We start from the raw sequence: 20,530 nt of genomic DNA, 5'->3' as shown, positions 1-20,530 counted from the left end.
TTTACTCTGGAATTTGGAAGATGCTTCTGCCTGCATGTGGGAAAGCATAGCCTGTAGGTCAAGGAAGGGATGGAAGGGTAATGAATTAGGCACAATACAACACACCTAATTCACATGGTGTTTTGCACACACATACTCAGAGCCCCAGTCAGCTATGTTTTGGGTCAATCTCAACTACAATCAGATAACCAACAACGATCAGACATTTGAGGCAGGCATGTTACATGAAAGAGAAGGATCAAAGCAGACCAGACCAAACCAAACATGACCACAGTGAGGAGAGTTTCGAAAACCTTAGCAAGCAGAAACAAAAAAGTAGCTTTTGACATAAAAATATAATTCCCAAAGTAAATATTTCATCCAATGGTTGGAAGAGAAGATAAAGCACTAAAGAAAACAAAACCTTTCCAAGAAGTAGGACAAAAATGTGGGAAACATAAAAGAAAAAAGGAGACAAAAGAATTGATTCAGAGAGGAGAGGGAAAGGGAGCAGGGAACAGTCAGAGAAGGGGACACCTGAAGGAAGAGGGGATGCCTTTGTGAAAGTCACTTAGGAATCATTAGCATAAGCAGTTTTGGGGCTGGGAAGAGGCCAACAGCCCACAGTCAGGGGAAATCTGCCAAGGGTGACAGAAGAAGCGTCTAGGGCACGATAAGGGTGGTGGGAACAGGTGATTTCTCCTACCTTATAATCTCCCCATGGCACTTCTGCCTCAGAGGAACTCAGGACTTCAGGGGTACCCCAAGAGGAAGGGGCAGCAGGTCAGGGTCTGGGCTGGACAGGACCCAGGGCAGGAGAGGTGGTCTGGGATGCACCGAGGTGGGCTGCCCAGAAGGAGGTTCAGGATGGAGCTGTATGTCCAGCGAGGCTGGGTGTGAGCCCTGAGGATTGATTCTTCCCCACGTGCAAACCCAACGTGTGCCCATCCCTCCCTTGGACCCGACCCTGAGGTTCTGGTGTCCCTTCCCTGCTGCACTGGGTCACCTGGTTTGCTGGCAGCTGGCTCCCCAGGTCCTCACGCACAATTGCAATAGCACCCTGGACAGTGGGATGCTTTGCTTCTGCAAATCACGGAAGACATGATGACGTCAGCCATATGCTCCCAAAGAAGGCACTGATTTTCTTCTAATTAATGGAATTAGGAAGTAACTGAAGAAAAAAATAAGGGAAGTAGATGAGAGAAACTAAAAAAAAAAAAAAAAAAGATTTAGAGAAAGAGCAGGCACTTTGCTTCTGAGCTCAGTTCAGTCCCCGGCAGGCAGCTAGCATTAGCTGAGCACCAGGGAGACATCCAAGGCAGGAGGACATGTGGCTGCTCCTGGTTCTGTTCCTTCCCATCGTCCAAGGTGAGTGGCATGGGCCCTTCAGGACTGAGCACCTGCAGGATTGGGGCAGAACACAGACAGGATCTGTCCCACAGGGAAATCGTAGGACCTTTCATTCATCCAGACACTTAACTCTCTAAAAACCTTTTTGGAAAAAACAAACAAACAAAAAGAGCTTTTTTAGGGCACATGGGTGGCTCAGCTGGTTAAGCACCAGACTCTTGATTTCAGCTCATGTCATGATCTCTTGGTTTGTGAGTTTGAGCTCTGCATCAGACTCTGCACTTAACGTGCTCAGCCTGCTTGGGGTTCTCCTTCTCCTGCTCTCTCTGCCCCACCCCTGCTTGCACACTAGCTGTCACACTCTCTCTCTCAAAATAAATCAATAAACTTTTAAAAATTACAAGAAAAAAACTTAAAAATATTTTTTTGTTACCTGACAGGTACTAAGTTAGGTGTTGCAGAAAGAAAATAAAAATAAATAACATAAATGGTGTCTGTTTTCTAGGGCACTATTTGTCCTCCCTGGCAGATAGGTTGATAGACAGATGACAGATGGATGGATGGATGGATGGATGGATGGATGGATGGCTAGATAGATGATAGTTAAATGCATGAATTCCTGAAGAATTTTTAAGGAGCTCAACCTCCAGCTGAGACCCACTCAGTCAAGGTGGGGTTCAGACATCTGAATCACTTAAAAACCTGCACAACTGGTGTTGACTTGTCCCTCGAGCAGGGAACGTCTCTTCCGAATTGCTCAGAGTACAGGTAGAAAGACAGGCAGTGAAACCTGGGTGTGACAGGCTCTCTGGAGAGTTGTTCACCCCCACAGAATAGCCTGAGTCTCTGCTCTGCATGAACCAAAGACCAGACAGTTGTCCAGAGTGGTTAGGGTAACAACTGAGACATCAGAGAGGGAAGGCCAGAGATTATAAGGTGTGTATTTTGGGGATGGATTTCATATCTTGAAGACAGCTAGTGCTTGATGCTCCCAGAGGATAGGAGCTACTACAGGACCATTTGGCTGACCCAGCTCTGCTCCCTGTCATTGAACAGAACCACAGGGTTTGGGACTGGATGCAGATAGTGTTTCTTCCAGGAAGGAGGTTATCAGAGGAAATAAAATGACTTAATTTATTCATCCATTGACTTCGTCATCATATGTATGGAAGAGAAAAACTCTGATAGGGAGATTTCCAGGCAGACAATTTTGGGAAAACTTGCATATTATTATGTTCTTAATGTGGAAGTTCATGCGGGGATAAAAGGGTTACAAATGTGTATTAGTCATAATTGCAACATACCACAGACTGAGTGACTTAAGCTATAGAAATTTATTTTCTCGCATTCTGAAGGCTGGGGGGTCAAAGATCAAGGTGCAGGCTGATTCAGTTTGTGATGAAAGCTCTCTTTCTGGTTTTCAGCAGTCACCTTCTCACGGTCATCTCCTCTTTGTTCACAAGCAAGGGGGGAGGGAGAGAGGGAGAGACAGAGACAGAGACAGAGACAGAGAATAAGGAAGAGAGAGAAACTCTCTGATGTCTTTACTTGTAAGAGCACTAATCCCATCCTGAGGTCTCCATCACGATCTCCTCTAACCCTAATGTCTTGCCAAAGGCCCCATCTTCAAACACCATCACATGGAAGGTTAAGACTCCAACATATGAATTCTGGGGCAATGCAAACATTCAGTCCTCCACAACATAGAGACAGAATTGATCAAGCGGCAAACAGGGATAGCTCATCTGTTGTCATTTTGACATCACCACCACCCATTTTAAAATTTAAAAAAAATTGATGTTTATTCATTTGTGAGAGAGAGAGAGAGACAGAGTGTGAGTGGGGGAGAGACAGAGAAAGAGGGAGGCACAGACTCTGAAGCAGTCTCCAGACTCTGAGCTATCAGCTCAGAGCCTGATGTGGGGCTCGAACTCACAAACCCTGAGATCGTGACCTGAGCCGAAGTCAGACACGTAACCAATTGAGCCACGGAGGTGCCCTACCACCATCCCTCTAACTCGTCTTCTGCTTCACAGAGCAAAATCTGGGAATCACATTTCCCTTAATCACCTTCCTTCTATGGGTTGGAGTTTGTCAATGGAAGTACTTGTCAGAGATTTGGAAGGTGGGAGAGCAGCCTTACACTCTGGAGGCAGCTGAAGGGCCCATGGGTGGGTTAGAGATTTGGAGTGACTTCTTGTCAGGTTCTTGGGAACCCTTACTCTGTTGGTGAAGACTGAGATGATTGGTGGGAGTTTCTCAGAGAATTTTTAGGATCTCAGCAGCTTCTTGTGGACTCTTGAGCAAACTCATTCTGGAGCTTTTGGCTGTGAACACAGGTTTAGCTTCCTTTCACTTGAATCAGTGGAAAGACTAGGACATAACTGCTCACAGCAACATTATTCACTTGGCCAAAATGTAGAAAAATCCTGTATGTCATCAACTGATGAATGAGAAACTGTATGTGACTTATCCCTAACAAAGAGTGAGTGCCCATATACACTACCACGTGGATGAACCTGAACAATTATTATGTTAAGTGACTGAAGCCAGAAAAAATGGCCATTGATTGTATGATTCAGTTCATATGAAATATCCAGAAGGGAGAAGTCATTAGCGGTTACCAAAGGCTTCAGGCAAAAGGGAAATGAGGAGAGATTGGATGTAGGGTTTCTTTCTAAGGTGACGAAAATATTCTGGAATTAGAGGTGATGGTTGCACAGCTTTGTGAATACCCTAAAAACCACTGAAGTACAGACTTTAAAATTTATGACATGTGAATTATACCTCAATTTTTAAATTGGACAAAAATAAATCCTTAGTCTTAAACAGTATTTCTTCATTTTAGAAAGGAAGAAAATGATCACTGTCTTAACTTAGCTAATTGGAAAAAGAGCACAGTGGCAATTTTGAGGAAATAAGAGGAATAAAATTATACATATGAAAACTTAATAATAGGAAATAAAAACAGTAACATCTACAAACTAATCTCAAAACTGCTTTAGTGATGCAAAAAATAAGGAGGGGAAGAAAAACAGGAAGGACATCTTGTGGCATGTGTAATCAACAAAATCAAAGAACGTGTGTAGTCAGAACATGTAATTATAACTGATATGAACGCTTTAATTATTAAAGGTACATTCTAGGGGCGCCTGGGTGGCTTGGTCGGTTAAGCGTCCGACTTTGGCTCAGGTCATGATCTCACGGTCTGTGAGTTTGAGCCCTGCGTCGGGCTCTGTGCTGACCACTCAGAGCCTGGAGCCTGTTTCAGATTCTGTGTCTCCCTCTCTCTCTGCCCCTCCTCTGTTCATGCTCTGTCTCTCTCTGTCTCAAAAATAAATAAACGTTTAAAAAAAATTAAAAAAAAAAAGGTACATTCTAATTGCAGGACTTTATGCTAATACATATTCCGTGAAATAGGTAACTTCCTGGAAAAAAACTAACCAAAACAATAGAACAGATTCAAGAACCGTGGAAGAATTTGAATCTTCAACATTCATGGGAAAACAATTTCCAAGTTCGAAGAATTTGTCCCAATAATGAATTTGTCACGTAGTTTTGTAGATAATTTCTTAACACTTAAAGACACAGAAATTCCTTTGTTCTATTTATGTGCTGATGGCCAGTGTTTTAACATAGGGATGTCCCCACAAAATCCAGATTCCTGGTTACTCTCGAAAAATGAAAAGATCTGAAACCACAGAGCCAACATCTTGCATGAGAGCAGTGGGCCAAAGTGTACTGGGGTCTTGCCTTTCCTTGGGTCATTTGCTCTCCAGATGACATTGGCCACGGGGAGGGGGAGGAGTGGGTTATAGGATGTTGCCATTGCTCAGTATGGGTGTTTTTGATTCTTTGAGATCTGTAGTTGCGCTCTTAGGTGATTTCTGGGGTGGATTTGACCCACTGGAGTTTTGAAGGACAAAGGTCTGTCTTGTGGAACGTCTATTCCTTCTTTGACTGTTATTCAACTCATCAGGTACTTGGGTTTATTGGAATCATTTGTGATACAGGAGGCTGTGGCTCTTCCTCAGGCAATGGGGTGTGGTGGTGACAGGCACGTGGACTTGTGTTTTTCAGGCTCGTATCCCCTCATGGCAGTGTCAAATGCAGTGAGTGGCCCCGTGCGGGGCTCGCTGACCGTGCAGTGTCGCTATGAACCCGGGTGGGAGACCTACAAGAAGTGGTGGTGTCGAGGAGCTAATTGGGAGAACTGCCGTATCCTTGTGAAAACCAATGGATCAGGGGAGAAAGCAAAGGGTAACCAAGTGTCCATCCAGGACAATCAGAAAATGCACACGTTCACCGTGACCATGGAGGAGCTCAGGTGGAACGATGCAGACACCTATTGGTGTGGGATTGAGAGATATGGAACTGACCTTGGGGTCAAAGTCAAAGTGACCATTGACCCAGGTAAGAGTATGTGTAAGTGTGGCTGTGTGTCTTTAGAGCCTGCTCTGTCCTGGGCCCTGAGGTTCCTCTCCAGTGACTTCAGTGTCACTCAGAGTGAACTGTCACACAACGTGGTTGAGTCCTGAGTTCTCCTAGAACCCGAATGACCCCTTAGATGCTCTCACGGATCCCAACACCCTCCTCCAGGACTGGATCAAGCCTTTTTGGGCATGTGTTTCTCTGTACAGCTCAGTGTCTGAGTCTATTGCCCACAGAGATCAAGGTGATGGTCCCAGTTTCAGCCCATAGGCCAAAGGGACCTCCTTCCATGGGACCCAGAGACCCCAATTCCTGCCAATGCTTTCCTGGGCTTCTGGTGCCCTGTGTTCCTGCTCTTTCTAGAGTTTGGGGCTGGGACTTCATAGTGGCTATTCCCCCGCTCTGTTCTGTAGCCAATGTCAGAGGGAAAGGGCTCCCAGCATAGTTGTGGTGGTGTAGTTGATTTCTGAGGTCCAGAATGGCCTCCATAGTCAAAGCGCTGTTTAAATCTATCAAATACGTTTTGTCCATATCTATGAGATGATCATATGATTTGTCTCCTTTAGTCTGTTAATGTGGCATATTATACTTACTAATATTCTCATGTTCACACAATTTTGCATTCTTGGGATAAACCCCACTTGGTGATGCTTATTTTGCTTTTATATCCCTGAATTAGGTTTTCTGATTTTTGCTTGCAGACTTTTGCATTTTTTCATGACTGGTTTTGCCTATAATATTTCTTATTGCACTGCATTTGTCAGGTTCTGGCATCAAGATTATGTTAATCTAATTAAATGGATATGGGATTGCATCCTCTTTCCTATGTTCTGGAATTTTCTGTGTAAGATAGACATTATTTCTTTAAATGTTTAGCAGATACGTCCATTGAAGCTCTAAGTGTCTGGAGTTTCCTTTTGGAGAGGTGTTTTATTACTTTTTTTAAGTAAGCTCTACACCAAATGTGGGACTTGAATTCCCGATGCTGAGATCAAGGGTAGCACATTCTACACACTGAGCCAGCCAGGAACCCATGGGGAGGTTTTTAATGATGGATATGACTCATTCAAATAATTGTAAGATGATTCAGGTTTTCTATTTCTCTTTGTGCCTGTTTTAGTATAATACATTTTCTGTAGAGTATTTTTTAATTAACTTGTTTTATTTTTTATTTTTTTTAAATTTACATCCAAATTAGTTAGTATATAGTGCAACAACGATTTCAGGAGTAGATTCCTTAGTGCCCCTTATCCATTTAGCCCATCCCCATCCCACAACCCCTCCCATAACCCTGTTTGTTCTCCCTATTTATGAGTCTCTTCTGTTTTGTCCCCCTCCCTGTTTTTATATTATTTTTGTTTCCCTTCCCTTATGTTCATCTGTTTTGTCTCTTAAAGTCCTCATATGAGTGAAGTCATATTATTTTTGTCTTTCTCTGACTGACTAATTTCACTTAGCATAATACTGTCCAGTTCCATTCCACCAGAGGTTTCAAATTTATTGGCATAAACTTGGTTAGATGTCCCTTTATTATCCTGTTCCCTTAGTATCTTACCTTATTATAATATGCACAGAATATTATGTGATATACCTTTTTTCATTTCTGGTATCAGTTATTCAGACCTCTCCTATCATCACTAATATCTTGCTAGGGTGGTTTTTTTTTTTAAATAACTGTTGCCTTTTTTGTCTTCTCTATTTTATATTTTCTTTCTACTTCATTAATTTTTTTTCTTCATATCTTTCCTTCCTTCTCCTTTCCTCTGCAAGTGACCATGCAGTGTCACTACAGCCCAGAGTGGGAGACCTACGTGAGGTCCTGGTGTCCAGATGCTGATCTGAGTAGCTGCACCATCGTTGTTCAAACCGCTGGATCAGAGCTGAAGAAGAACCGTGTGTCCATCAATCAGAAAATGCACACATTCTCCATGACCATATGGGGAGAGTAAAACAATTTTTGAGAAAAATGACCTGTTGTGTTTCTAAGTTGCTCCCAGGCGTTTTACAGAATGGCATCCCTGTTCACACGCGAAATCTGGAAATTCAGAGAAGGACCCAAGCTTAGAATTCTTCCATAAGTTCCTTCTTTGCTTTTTCTGGGGCACCTTTTAAATTAACCTCTTGGATTTGATTCTGTGAAAAATCAGTGACCTCTTCCCCGACCCCCTTGTAAGTCACAGGGGCTCTCAGTCTCTTGCTTGTTCGTGGTCCAGGATGGGGGACTGCCCTTCCCCAGGCTCTCCCCTGGATCTGTAAACAATAAATGTTGTGACTCTGCTTCCATCATGTGGGTGTATTGAAACTGCGCCTTTCATTAAAATGTTCCTGTCCCTGGGTGGTTCATGTCCCTAAAGTGGGAGTGTGGCTATGGAGGGAGCTACCTACCTGCCCACCCACGTGGGTGGTTGTGCCTCCTCATGCAGCAGGTCGTGATCTGCATCTTCTTAATTCAATGAACCAGCTCTGGCTTCTAAATACACACGGAGGAACTCAGGCAAGTCAATGCAGACACAGCCTGGTGTGGGATTAGGAGAGTTGGAGATGACCGTGGGTCCAAGTGACCATTGACCCAGGGAAGTACTCTTCCCTCATGGACCACTGGCATCTCCTCAACAAGAGGGAGCTAGTGGAAAAGTGGGCAGATAGGCCAACTTTTATAATTATTTGTGGATTTTTAGAAAGAGAAATTTTAAAAATACACAAAATGTAAAGTAGAAAAGTATGTTCTGTCTTCTACCCTACTCCCCTACCCAAAGGTAGGACTATAACCAGTGTGTGTGTGTGTGTGTGTGTGCGCGCGTGTGTGTGACTGTGTGTGTGTGCATGTGTGTATGTTTGCTTAGGAGAAATTCTATGTGTTGAAGCATATGTGTGTGTATATTCTTTTCCTCCCTCAAAGAAAAATAGCTATATTATTCTACAGCCTGCCTATTTTCAGTTAATGTATTTTAAAAATCATTCCATAGCAATATCTACAGACTTTTGTTTTTCGTGGTTTCATAGTATTTCATGGTATCTGTATATCATAATTTGTTTAATTTTTTTGTTCATGATGGACATTTCAGTTGTTTTGATTTTTTTGCAACTACCTGCAATTGTGTAACAATTCTCCTTGCATATGGGGCTTGATACACATTTATGGATATACATGTAGGCACATTCCTGTAAAAAAAAAAATAGCTCTGTTACTGGTCTGTGCAGTTTTCAATTTGGTGCATATTACCAAAAAAGGTTATAACATTTCTATCCTCGCTGAATGTGTTAATAAATACCCACCCCACCTTGGATGTGGTCAATTCTTTATCTTTATACTCTGAGTGGCAGACTTGGCATATTGATGCACATGACCTGGGCCCCCAGGCAGTGGAGAATGCTGTAGCGGATGGGAGTGGATGAGAGGGGAGAAGGAGTGACAAAAGGCTGCCAGGCAGAGAGCTACCAGGTTGGTGATGGTGGGTGAGCTGAGAACCAACAGGACACCTGCCCTCATCGAGAGAGAGAGGTTCCAGGCTGCCACCTGCTCCAGCTTGCAGACCTTCCCAACAGCGTCCCTCCTTACACTAGACTTTGGCAAATATCAACTTTTATTTGTAGAGGGAGTAGCACCTTCAAAAGCTTATGGGTGAAAAGAAAAGAACTCAACAAATCAAAGGAAAAAAAAAGAGCATACTTCACAAAAGGCAATGCCCAAGGAAACATAAGCAAGGCAGCTCATATAAATAGTCCTACTCATTCTCCAGGAAATGATAGACAACAGGAGGATTCTAGAAGTGTAAAGAGAATGAGGCACAAGATAGGGTGATGGAAAACAAGCAGGCTGACCTCAGAAAAGAGAAGGAGCAGAAGAGAAAGAGCCAACGTTGCCCAGAAGAAAGAATAGGGAAAGAACCACAAAACCCAATGATAAGTGTGCCTAAAAACGCACAGACGTGGTGCCCTGTGGAAATTTCATGGAGCGAAGTTTAAGAGAACCAGTACAAAACGTGTGGAGAGGCAGACATTGGTATAGAAGACAGAGAGGTGATGCCACAAATGTACGTCGGCTATTCCTTTGGGGGAGAAAAGAGAAGGCAAAGGAAACATAATTGAATCGAATTAAAAACTATCCAGGAACAAAAGGATCTTTCAGACTGTTACTGAAAGCCCACCTGGTGACCCAGGAAAGGAACTGATACAGATGATCCACACCTAGAACGGTATGAAATTACCAAACCATGTGGATAAAACAGAATCATATGGGCTGGTATCAGAAACGATGATCAAATCAGAAGGTCATGCCAGAAGGATCACGTTGTCTGTGACAGAAATAGGCTAGCCTCATAACAACACTGCATCCCAGAAGACAGGGAGGAGAATCTATATGTTCTGAGCAAATGGCAGAATAGTCTGGGAATATTCTGGCAACAATCTCATGCATGAAATATAGCACCCTGAGTCCTTTAAAAGCAGAAAATCTACATCATGATGAAGTATCGCCAACAAAGAGATAAGTTAAATAGTGAAAAAGAGAAGCTATGGTTAGCAATGAATATATTTTAAAATATACAAAAAACCGTAAGCAATGGTGGGGACTATTACAGGACAGAGTGGTAAATATCATAGATTCCAAGAATACTATGCTGACAGTATCAGCACTGGGTAGAGGAGGGTGGCAAGGGGTGAGATGCAAATGTCTTCATCTTTTAAGGCATAAAATCCATAGATAGTTTAAGTGTGTCATTAAAAATAAAATGGTAGGGGTGACTGGCTGGCTCAGCTCATTAAGCGTCTGACTCGATTTTGGCTCATGTCATGATCTCATGGTTCGTGAGCTCAAGTCCCACTATCAGCTCAGACCCTACTTGGGATTCTCTCTCTCCCTCTCTCTCTTCCCCTCCCCTGATCACTCTGTCACAAAAATAGAGAAACTTATAAAGGATATAAGATGGTAATGTGGAGGCTTAGAGTTCAAGCAAAGTGCAGAGGGTGTCCAAGTGAGGGGCAGCTTGGCATGAGTGTCAGGGCCTCAGCAGGGTGAGGAAGCCCTCCCCACTGAGGGTCAGCTCATTCTGGGGTGACAGAACCCAAGAGTGTGAGAAGGGCATCCACATGGAAGGAATTTGTGTGTAGGATATCAAAGCCCTCGTAGGGTGGGGCTGGAGGTAGGGTGGTGTAGGGCTGCGCGTGGGTGTTGAGGCAAAGCCTGTCTCTTCCAGGTGAGATTGGTTACAAGTGGCATTATTGACCCATAAGTAAATATAGGAAAACTTCCAGAAGTCAAGTTTCTCACAGTGCGAGAGGAGAGTCACAAATAGAGAAAACCAGAAAACTAGAATGAGCCCTGTGCTTCTGACTGGGAAGTGGGAGCATTGCAGGGAACTGATAGTTTCAGTCTGTCCCTGAAAGCCCATAGATGTGAACACAATAGGGAGTATGTTTCCATCAGTTACCTGTATATGTAGGTGTATCTGCAGAGGACCTAGGAAAAGGGACATCCTAATAACTAGAGAGCACCCAGCTCCTGGGCCTTTGGCTTCTCGAAAATCATTCTCCACTAAAAGGAAGTAGAGTTCTTTGAGAAGTGGCTGATTCCAGGGCTGGGACACAGAACTGACAAGTTGAGCCTTGGACATCTTGTGTCGCAAAAGAGGAAGAGGTCAAGGGCCAGAGAGACACATCAAAAGGAGAGGAAGCTGCTCGAAGGGGCTCCCACTGGCCAAATCTGGGACTATTTGAACATCAAAACACATAATGGTGGTAATGGAGTGTAAACCCTCGGAGCAAAATAAAAGCCATTTTAGCGTATATTGGTATAAGCATATAAAGGACTAAATTGAAATTTGATGCGGAACTGGTGATTTACATTGTTTCAAAGAACTTTTTTGCAATACTTACTAATTATAAGTAACAGGGCAACTTTGTAATGAAGAAGTCCTCCGGCCACAACCTTCAGCAAGTGACCAAGTGGACCCCATTGGTAATGGAACAAATTGAAATCATGTGTGCCACCTGGCAAGATGCACATCCTGAAGGCGAGGCAGGAAGCTGGTGCCAGAGCCCCTACCCCACAAGTGACAAAAATACAGCAGGGCAGCGACCCCAGAGTCTTCTGTTCACTTGTGGGTTCAGGTCTTCCCTCATGGTTGGCACATACTCAAGGCTTGGTTCTGCTTTCGATCGTGATGGGGTCTAGAATTTTGAAACCCCTTTTTGGCTGGAGCCCTAACGTCCATGGGACACAGAAGAAAGTCCATGATGGTTGCAGGTGGCTCACAAACTTGAGATGAAATATGTTTTCCAGGGAATCGGGGCCCCATGGGAAGGCATTTTCTACTATGTTAGAGGCCTCAGGAAAAAGAAGGGCCAGGGCTGTGTGGCCAAGGGGGCCACTTGGCTTCTCAGGCTGTCCTCATGCCCACCAGAGACAACAGTGGTGCTGGCAAGCCATATCAGTCCTTTGGGGACCCTGAGTTTGTGGAAGGGGACTCCATGTCACAGATCCCAAGACTCAGCTGCCTCCCTCTTGTTCCTGCCAGGACCCCTCCGGCCCCAGCTCTCTGTGTTATCTGAGACCCAATTCAACAAAGAGACACGTGTAGACAAGTAAATACACCCCCACAGACTCTCTAGTCACCTGGATGCATAGCCGGACTTGCTGTTTTTCCCTGAGGGCTTCTGGGTAGAAAACTTCGGGTTCTGAGACCTCAGCCCCAGAGCCTGAGTGACAGGGTATCTCTTGAGGAGACAGACACCACCACCTGGACCACAGGATCAGGATTGAGCCCACCTAGACCTTCCATCGCCCAGTCCATCTCAGTCCCGCACCAGTGAGCTGTGCATCTTGTGTACGGAGGTTCCCTCATGGTGACCGTGAAAATGAGGGTCTCCAGATGGTCTATGAGGGACACAGGGCCTCTCCTCCACTCTGTCACCAATGTGGTGGCTTCCACAAGTCTCTTATAAGCAAGAAGGTACTGTTTGTGGCACCAGAAATTAGTGTTCATCTTTCATTTCTCCTAAGATGGAAATGACATGCTCAGAGTCCCCCCACCATGGTGTCTATACCTTCTTTTGACCCCTCAGAAGCAGGGAGCCTAGAAAACCCAGACTGATATCCTTCTCCTTACACATGCAAGGGACAGGGTCTTAGTTCCCTGGGAGTCACCTCCCACTCTGATGATAAAGCAGGTATTACTGAGCAATTCCATGAGTATCCAATGCTCCCTGCCATTGATCATTGTCTCTATAAGTAACATGAAACTTTCATTGACTGCCACTGTGTCTGAGGCAGGCACAGTCACATCTCCTCTGAGCATCTCCTGAGTCTAGACAAACTGGGCTCTAGGCAGTATAGGGGACATTAATCACTTCACTTTACACGTGAGGAAACTCAAGCCAGACAGAAGACACTTGCCCAGTGCCACAGAGCCAATGACACCTGTGCCAAAACTGGAAACAAAGCCTTTGATCACAAGCCTGGCGTAATTTCTACCCTCAACCCCCAGGATGTACAAGGTTACTTCTGTTTTGGTGTGCGCACTCTATGTTGGTTCCTATTCCAAATGAGACCACCATACAAAGATTCAGCATAACAAATAGGGCACAGACACCATGCTAGTCTAAGCTTTTCACCTTAGCACTCTCTGATCTATGGAATGTAGGAAAGGACCCCCCAAAATCTCCTCCACCATTATTCTAGACACTTGGAAAGACTTCTTAACTAATGAGTCCTTGGTATTTTCCCTGATTAGGGCTTCAACATATGAATTTGGGGGCAACATGGGCTTATAGTTCTAATAAAATGGTTCGAAATAAAATATGGATGCAAAAAAAGAATAGACAGCCCAGGAAGAATGTAAGTGGAGGAGAACCCCCCCAAACCCCCAAATCTTTATTGAGAGGAAACATGTATTCTCTTGAAAATTAAAAAAGAAAATTGCTTATTTGTTATTTTTTGATGAGTGAGTAAGAAGATGTTGAACATGAAGAACCCAGTATTCTGGGCTTGCAGTTGCTCACCTGAGGGAGGGGGTGGGTAGGAAGGAGGGATGGTGGAAAGGCCAAAGGCCAGGCCAAACCCAGGAATGGATGATTGTTGGTGTGAGCTGCCTGGAACATGGACAGTATCACAGCTGTTACGGGGAGATCTGAGCCTCTTAGACTGTCCCATCTAGATGTAAAAGTCCAAATGGTCCCTGGAGCCCCTGCACCTAAGGGCCAGTGGGGTCAAGGTACAAATTGAGGAGCAGAAATGAATTGTTTCTTGTGACCACTGGGTAAGTCCACCGTGTTTGGAGGCTACTGATGTAGATACAGGGATAGGTGGATATTTGCATTGTTTCAAAGCCCCTCCCCACAAAACACTTATACTTCACAGAGGAAAAAAGAGTACCTTCAATGAGCTTTGTCAAATTTATAGTGATATATCTGTATACCTGTATTAAGATCTTGTTTGAGATGAAAGTAACCCAGGTATTCCAGGCTTAACAAAGGTGATTAGACTGTGCACTTAGCATGAGAAGATTATAATATTTGAGGTATATATATACCATGATACATTTTTTTAAATACAGAAAATAATTGCAGACGTAGATCCCTATACTTTCCTTTAACTCTCTTGACCATCAGTGAAATTTTGCATTTACATAGAGGGAACCCTTGTCAGGACCTCTCTGAGGGGATTAAAAGGCTTATCCAGGCCTCTCCCTTCTACTCTCCCACCTCCCTGTTGCTGGAAACAATCTAAATCTACAATTGGACTTAGAGTCACTTCACAACCTCTAGAATGGATGGCTCATACTCTTACATATAAAACATTGAAACAGTGTCCCCTCCAAAAAAAAAATCTCCAAAGAGTGCAGGAAAGATTTTAATAGGAAATGTATTTTATAGGATGCAAATGTATTTACTAGGAAATAGATTTTAATAGGAAATGTATGGTGCAAACAGATAGGATGTGGGTCAGGTGATGGTCCAACCCTGCTCAGACAATTCTTTCCCAGGAGGCACTGATGCAGCAGAAGGTGGAATCCGTGGACCTCTGTACAGCTGGCCCATCAGGGATCTTTGTCCACGTGGACACATTCTGAAACTTTTTGGTTTAGTTGAGGTTTTCTACTTACTGGTTGGTATGGAACTTGAAAACCCATCATTGGCCAGAGTCTTGAACGATGTAATAGTCATTTATCCTTGGCAGAGCCACTCCAGGGTTGCAAGGAGAGGAGGTACCAGGAAGATCCACACAGGAAGATTCTCTGCTGCTCCACTGATGGCCAGGGTCCCTGACCTGTGCAGAGCAGTGAGGGAGCCAGAGTTTAATACTAAGATCAGGATGAGGGGAGTCCTCACCTAACAGGGACCCTCTTCTCCCTTGGAACTGCAGTCACTGCCCATTCCCTGATCAGAGGTCAGAGGATGCGGGAGAGTTGGTGACACAGGGGCTGTGGTTTTCCTGCTCAGGCTGACTTATTCTCCTGCTGGAGCCCCCCTGACTCCCCACAGCACAGTAACAGCAGGTCCCCAAGCAGGGGCACCTTTTGTTGCTGCATCCCTCCACAGCCTCTCCACGTCACCAGCAGGCCACCCAAGATCAAGGATTTCCCCTTGCTTGACTCTTTTGGTTCTACGTCTGTCCCACCTTATGTAAATTCTGCCCATCTTCCTTCCTTCCTTCCTTCCTTCCTTCCTTCCTTCCTTCCTCTCTTCCTTCCTCTTTCTTTCTTTCTTTCTTTCTTTCTTTCTTTCTTTCTTTCTTTCATTTATTTTTATATTTGAGAGAGAGAGAGAGAGAGAGAGAGAGAGAGAGAGAGAGAGAGCCTGAGCAGGGGAGGGGCAGAGAGAGATGGAGACAAAATCTGAAGTGCAGATCCAAAATTCTGTCCACCTTTAAAGCTAGGATATAATATTACCTAATACAATAGAGGAAAATTTCCACTCCCCTTTCAATCTGGATGCTTACCTTTCAGCTTCTCCTGGGAGGAGTCTCTTCTAGCTGTGACCCCCACCTGGTAGCACACAGAAGGTGCACTATCTCATGCACCCTGGACAGTGGCACGTGGTCTATTGGACAGTTGGGCCCCTGCTCATATATGTCCCCCTGGCAGTCCCCATCAGTATCCAAGAGTCTGATGTCCTCACCTTCTGCCTCATCCCCTCCCCCACAAGCAGTGCCAGGACCCCCCTGGAGGCCATTCTGTTCTTTCCTTTTACCTGCCTCGAGGAGGATTTGTCATGTCCATTTCACAAAGGACTTTTCTTGAGGGAGAGGACATGCTGCCTTGCATTTCCCAAAATTATCCTTGAACCCACTGTGCTCTTTTCCCATGTTCCACTCCCCGTGGGGTTGCTGCCCTTCTGCCCTCCCACAGGCTTCCTTTTCTGCCCTTCAGTCCCCTAAAAGTTCTGCATCCTCCCTTCCCACTCAACAGAACAACTAGTCTCCAAATAGTCATGAGTAGGACAGAAGCTGGTTGTGATGCATAAGCCAAGTGCCTGGCCTCATTTGCACACGAGTGAACACACTATCCAGCGGGCCAGGCTCCAAGGAATAGGGACCTTCAGAAGGGAAGAAAGACAGACTGGAGCTCGAGGGGAGGTGGTGGAGGGCACTTGTGGCAGGAAATGCACCATCACCATGGCCTGGGATGGAGTGAAGCAGGGCAGGGTGTGTGCCCTTTGATGAAGGAGTTAATTGTTCTTTGGATGCCTGTTGAGGGGATTGGGCTTTAGGTTGATGGCCCAACCTCTCTACCGTGTTGGGAATGTGAGATAGCAGGAATGCCAGCTTCCCACTCCTTCCCAGCATTTCCCAAGCATTTGGGAGGAGAGAGCTGGATCCATGGAACAAGTACCTGCCCTTGACAGTGGGCAGAATGACTCCCCCTCAAAGATGTCCTAATCTCCAGACCTTTGAATATATTAGATTCCTTGGCGCAAGAGAATTAATGATGCAGATGGATTTAAGATTGCCAACCAGCTGACCCTGAGATGGGGAGGTGATCCTGGGATATCTGGGTGGACCCTATGGAATCGCCAGTGTCTTTATAAATGAAAGCACACAGGAGAGCCAGTGTCAGAGTAATGAGGGTGAGAAAGACTCAACCACCCCTGCTGGTTGATGGAAGAGACCACGAGCCAGGGGTGCAGCGGCCTCCAGAAGCTGGAAAAGACAAGGAAGCCCTTCTCCCTCAGAGCCTCCAGGAGGAGCCAGCCCTGCCAGCACCTTGAGTTTTAGCCCAGTGAGCCTCATCCCAGACCTTGTCTCCAGAACTTTAAGATCATAACATCGTTTTGCCTTCAGCCACCAGGGTGGTGGTGATTTGCTCCAGCAGCCACAGGGAGCTAATCCAGAACCCTTCCCTTCTGGCAACTTGAGGCTGAAAGTACCTGTGCCTGTTTTGGCTGCTTGGGGGTTGGGAGGCAGGTCAGAAGGAGACCAGAAGCTTCTCTCCTACAGCCCAGCTGAACAACTTAGCTTAGGCTTCTTGTGGGGAGGGGGAGCACTTTAAGGACTCAGAGGTACAAAGAGGGGGCCCAGTGCAGACCTTGCTGTTTCTCCCCAGCAGAGGAGACATCAGAAGGGCCAATGGGGGCCCCTGTCAGAGTGCCCCAAGGGAGAGCTGTCCCAGGGCAGCAGTGGGAAAGTCTGTGGGTTCAGCTGTGCTCACCTGCTGTGGGGGTTGATCAGAACAATAGGCTGGCTGCTGTTGATGCCCTGGGTAAAAGGAGGAGAGGAAGCTCGACCGGCTGGTGTTCTTGCTACAGGCTTGGGAGAGTCTGTTGGATCAGGGGCTAAACACACAGAGCAAAGCATGGTTGTGAGTGTCACAGGTGGCTCCCATGGTCTCCACACCCCACCCCCAGGGATGCAGAACCTTTCTGTGTTAGTGCCACTGCTCAGCCATGTTGGCTTTCTCTTGCATCTTTTTGCTTTCTTATTCAAAACATACGATTTCTTATTTGCGGATAAATACCAGTTTACTACCTTGTGAGGGATTTAGGGTTACTGGTTATGTAGGAATTCACATTCAGTTTCATCTTGGTGTCCTATTAGACACAGCTCAGTATGTCAGAACCATGTTCCCAATCCCTGGAGCCTTAAATCAGCCAGGCAGGCTCCTTTCTGAGTCTCAGCCTGGCTTGAAGCAGGCTCTGTGCCACCTGCCCTGAAGCAATGTGACCCATGAGCTGGCAAGTCCAGGGTTCCCTGTATTCTGGGGCTGCCAAGTGCCCGCAGCTTCTGCTTCCCCTTGGGTCCCTTTCTGCCTACCTGGGGCTTGCTTTCTTACTTCTCCAGGTCTGCCAAGGGAAGGTCGTCTGGGTTAAGGGTCCAGACTCCAATTCTCTTGCACCAACTCCTCCTCTACTCTTGCACACATCTACCACATTTGATGTCCTTTTCAGTTAATTTCTAGAACATTCTAAGACCAGCATCCTTCCCACTGCACACGTTTGCACACATGTGCATATTCTAAGTTTGAAGAGATTTTTCTCTGCTCTAGAAATGGAGTGTTGAGTAGCAGGTGCATTACCTACCTAGTGTCTGTGTGTCTGTGTGTTGGAGACAAGACGCAGAGGTCCAGACATGGAGCTGTTGGGTGGGGGCTATAGCCTGACTCTCTTTCCAGGCTCTTCTCTTAGGAGGACTTAGTGCTTCTGGGGCAGCTTCAGGGGAGACCAGGGTCCCCTCCAAGGATAGAGGCAGCCGGAAGAGAAGGTGCCTGCACCACAGTGGAGTCTGTCTTTCCTTCTCCTAAAAATGGGTTCATAGTCCCTCACCTGCTCCTTTGTGCTAATGTTGCCAAGGGTGGGGGGGAGGAAGAAGAAGGAGGAGGCAGGGAGAGGGTGTCTTGTCCTATAGCTGAGACCATCAGGATCATGGCCTTATGGCACCCCACTCTTCCATGCAGGCCTGACATTACCCCACACAGGCTGGGATGTGCTGAGGGTGAACATGACCGGGAAAAAAGGAGCTGCCTCCCCTGGACAAGCCTGTCCTGACCGAGTGTGTCCTTCTCTAACCCTCTGGGGAGACCAGATGGACTCATGTGGCATTGTGGGGGCTCACTCTTTCTTCCAGTCCTTTCCAGAATCTTAGTGCCCCCCATCCATGCTCTCACATGCACATACCCGCTCACACAAGCACATGCACACGTGTGGTCTCAGGCAAGATTCCAGACTCCTCTCCATCCATCGGGGGAAGACAGAGAAACAGTCCTGACTCCTCTGGGGGTGGGTCCCAGGGGCCCAGAACACAGGAGAGTGGTGCCTACCTGGGTCGACAATCACGGAAAATTTGAACCCTATGTCAGTGCCGGTCTGCTCAATCCCACACCAGTAGGTGTCTGCGTCGTCATACCAGAGATCCTCCAAGGTCACAGTGAACATGTGTCGGCTGTGATTGTCCTGGATGGACACTCGGCCCTTCTTCACCAGTTGCTCTGACCCGGTGGTTTTAATAAGGATTTTGCAGGAACTCCAGTTCTTCCCGCGACACAACCATTTCTTGTAGAATTCCCATCCTGGGCTATACTCACAGGACATGGTCAATGTACCAATTGCTGTGCCTCTCACCATACTCTCCTGGCAGGTGGAGAAGTGGCCTAGAAAACAGAAACCCAGCATCCTTGAGCCCAGGGCTGACCCAGGTGCCACTCGGGCTTCTGACCCTGCACTGAGACCAACCAGGAGCCTCTGTCCTCTGTCTAATCGCCACATTCCACCTGTCCCTTCATCCCCCGCAGGATTTCTTTTGCTGTCACCCATCTTGTGAACCCTCCTTGGGTCTCCTAACTGCCCAATACAGGGGCCTCTGCTCACTTCATCCTACTGACCACCCTCCCCTGCCTGCCCTCAAGCAGCACCTTTTCCCGGCAGCACAGAGGGCACACTGCAGCCACAGGTGTATTTCTGAATCCCAGACTGGTGAGACAGCATGGTCCGTCCTCATCCCAGCCCCTGACAATCTAACCCCCACACACCTACAAACCCTCAGCCTCCAAACTTACATGAACTAAACACACACACACACACACACACACACACACACACACACACACCAAACACACTCACTCACTCAGACACATGATTGCTTGTATTTTTACCTACACATCGTGCTCTTCTGTGTTTCCATACCTTTGTACAAGTTGTTCCCTCTACCAGGAATGTGCTTTATTCTCCGTTTGAGGGAAAAAAACCCTTAATTCATCCCTCAAGTTTCAGCTCCAACAGTGTCTCTTCTCTGGTTTCCCTGGTTCTGCAACAACTTGGTCACTCTGGTGCCTCCAGGGCACTTTGCCCCCATCTCGGGTATTGTGTCTAGGACATTGGATTGCATCTGGTCTTTGGATCATCCAGAGCAGAGACCCAGGCAGGCTAATGTGTGGGGACGAGCAACTCTCCACAGAGCCTGTCACCCTGGTTTTGCTGCCTGCCTTCCTCCCTGTTGTCTGAGCTCTTCAGAAGAGAGGTTCCCGGCTCAAGTTACAAGTTAAGACCAGTTGTTCAGGCTTTTAAATCATCCAGATGTCTGAACCCCACCTTGGCTGAATGGGTCTTAGCTGGAGGCTGAGTATCTGTGCTCTTTAAAACTTCCTCAGGAATTCATGCATTTATGTATGAGTGTATATATGTGTGTGTGTATGCCTCTCCGTACCCTCTACCTATTTATCCATGCATCTACCATCCATCCATCCATCATCTGTCTATCCTTCTCTCTGCCAGGGTTGATAAACTGTCCTAGACACAGACACTGTTTGTATTATTTATTCTATTTCCTTGTCCAACACCTAAC

At 46.1% G+C, this 20,530-nt stretch overlaps 2 protein-coding genes across 2 annotated transcripts in view; one reads left to right on the top strand and one right to left on the bottom strand.

Annotated features, from left to right (window-relative positions):
• The first annotated feature begins 1,230 nt into the window (after nucleotides 1-1,230).
• On the top strand, nucleotides 1,231-8,038 carry LOC132677354 (CMRF35-like molecule 5). The gene is made up of 3 exons (XM_078438177.2): nucleotides 1,231-1,347; nucleotides 5,410-5,742; nucleotides 7,531-8,038. The coding sequence occupies exons 1-3, from the start codon at nucleotides 1,308-1,310 to the stop codon at nucleotides 7,707-7,709; spliced, it is 552 nt and encodes a 183-aa protein (XP_078294303.1). The 5' UTR covers nucleotides 1,231-1,307; the 3' UTR covers nucleotides 7,710-8,038.
• Nucleotides 8,039-14,708: 6,670 nt separating this feature from the next.
• Nucleotides 14,709-20,530, bottom strand: part of LOC144614413 (CMRF35-like molecule 5) — a 65,050-nt gene continuing 59,228 nt past the window's right edge. Inside the window, exon 4 of the mRNA XM_081791107.1 lies at nucleotides 14,709-15,025. Within this exon, the coding sequence (XP_081647233.1) occupies nucleotides 14,923-15,025 (103 nt within the window). The 3' untranslated portion in view covers nucleotides 14,709-14,922. The remainder of the gene's footprint in view (nucleotides 15,026-20,530) is intronic.

Source organism: Panthera onca, chromosome E1 (assembly GCF_046562875.1).
Source record: "Panthera onca isolate mPanOnc1 chromosome E1, mPanOnc1 haplotype 2, whole genome shotgun sequence".
Taxonomy (NCBI): Eukaryota; Metazoa; Chordata; class Mammalia; order Carnivora; family Felidae; genus Panthera; species Panthera onca.
Note: the sequence above shows the minus strand (reverse complement) of the source record. Positions and strands in the feature narration are given on the sequence as shown.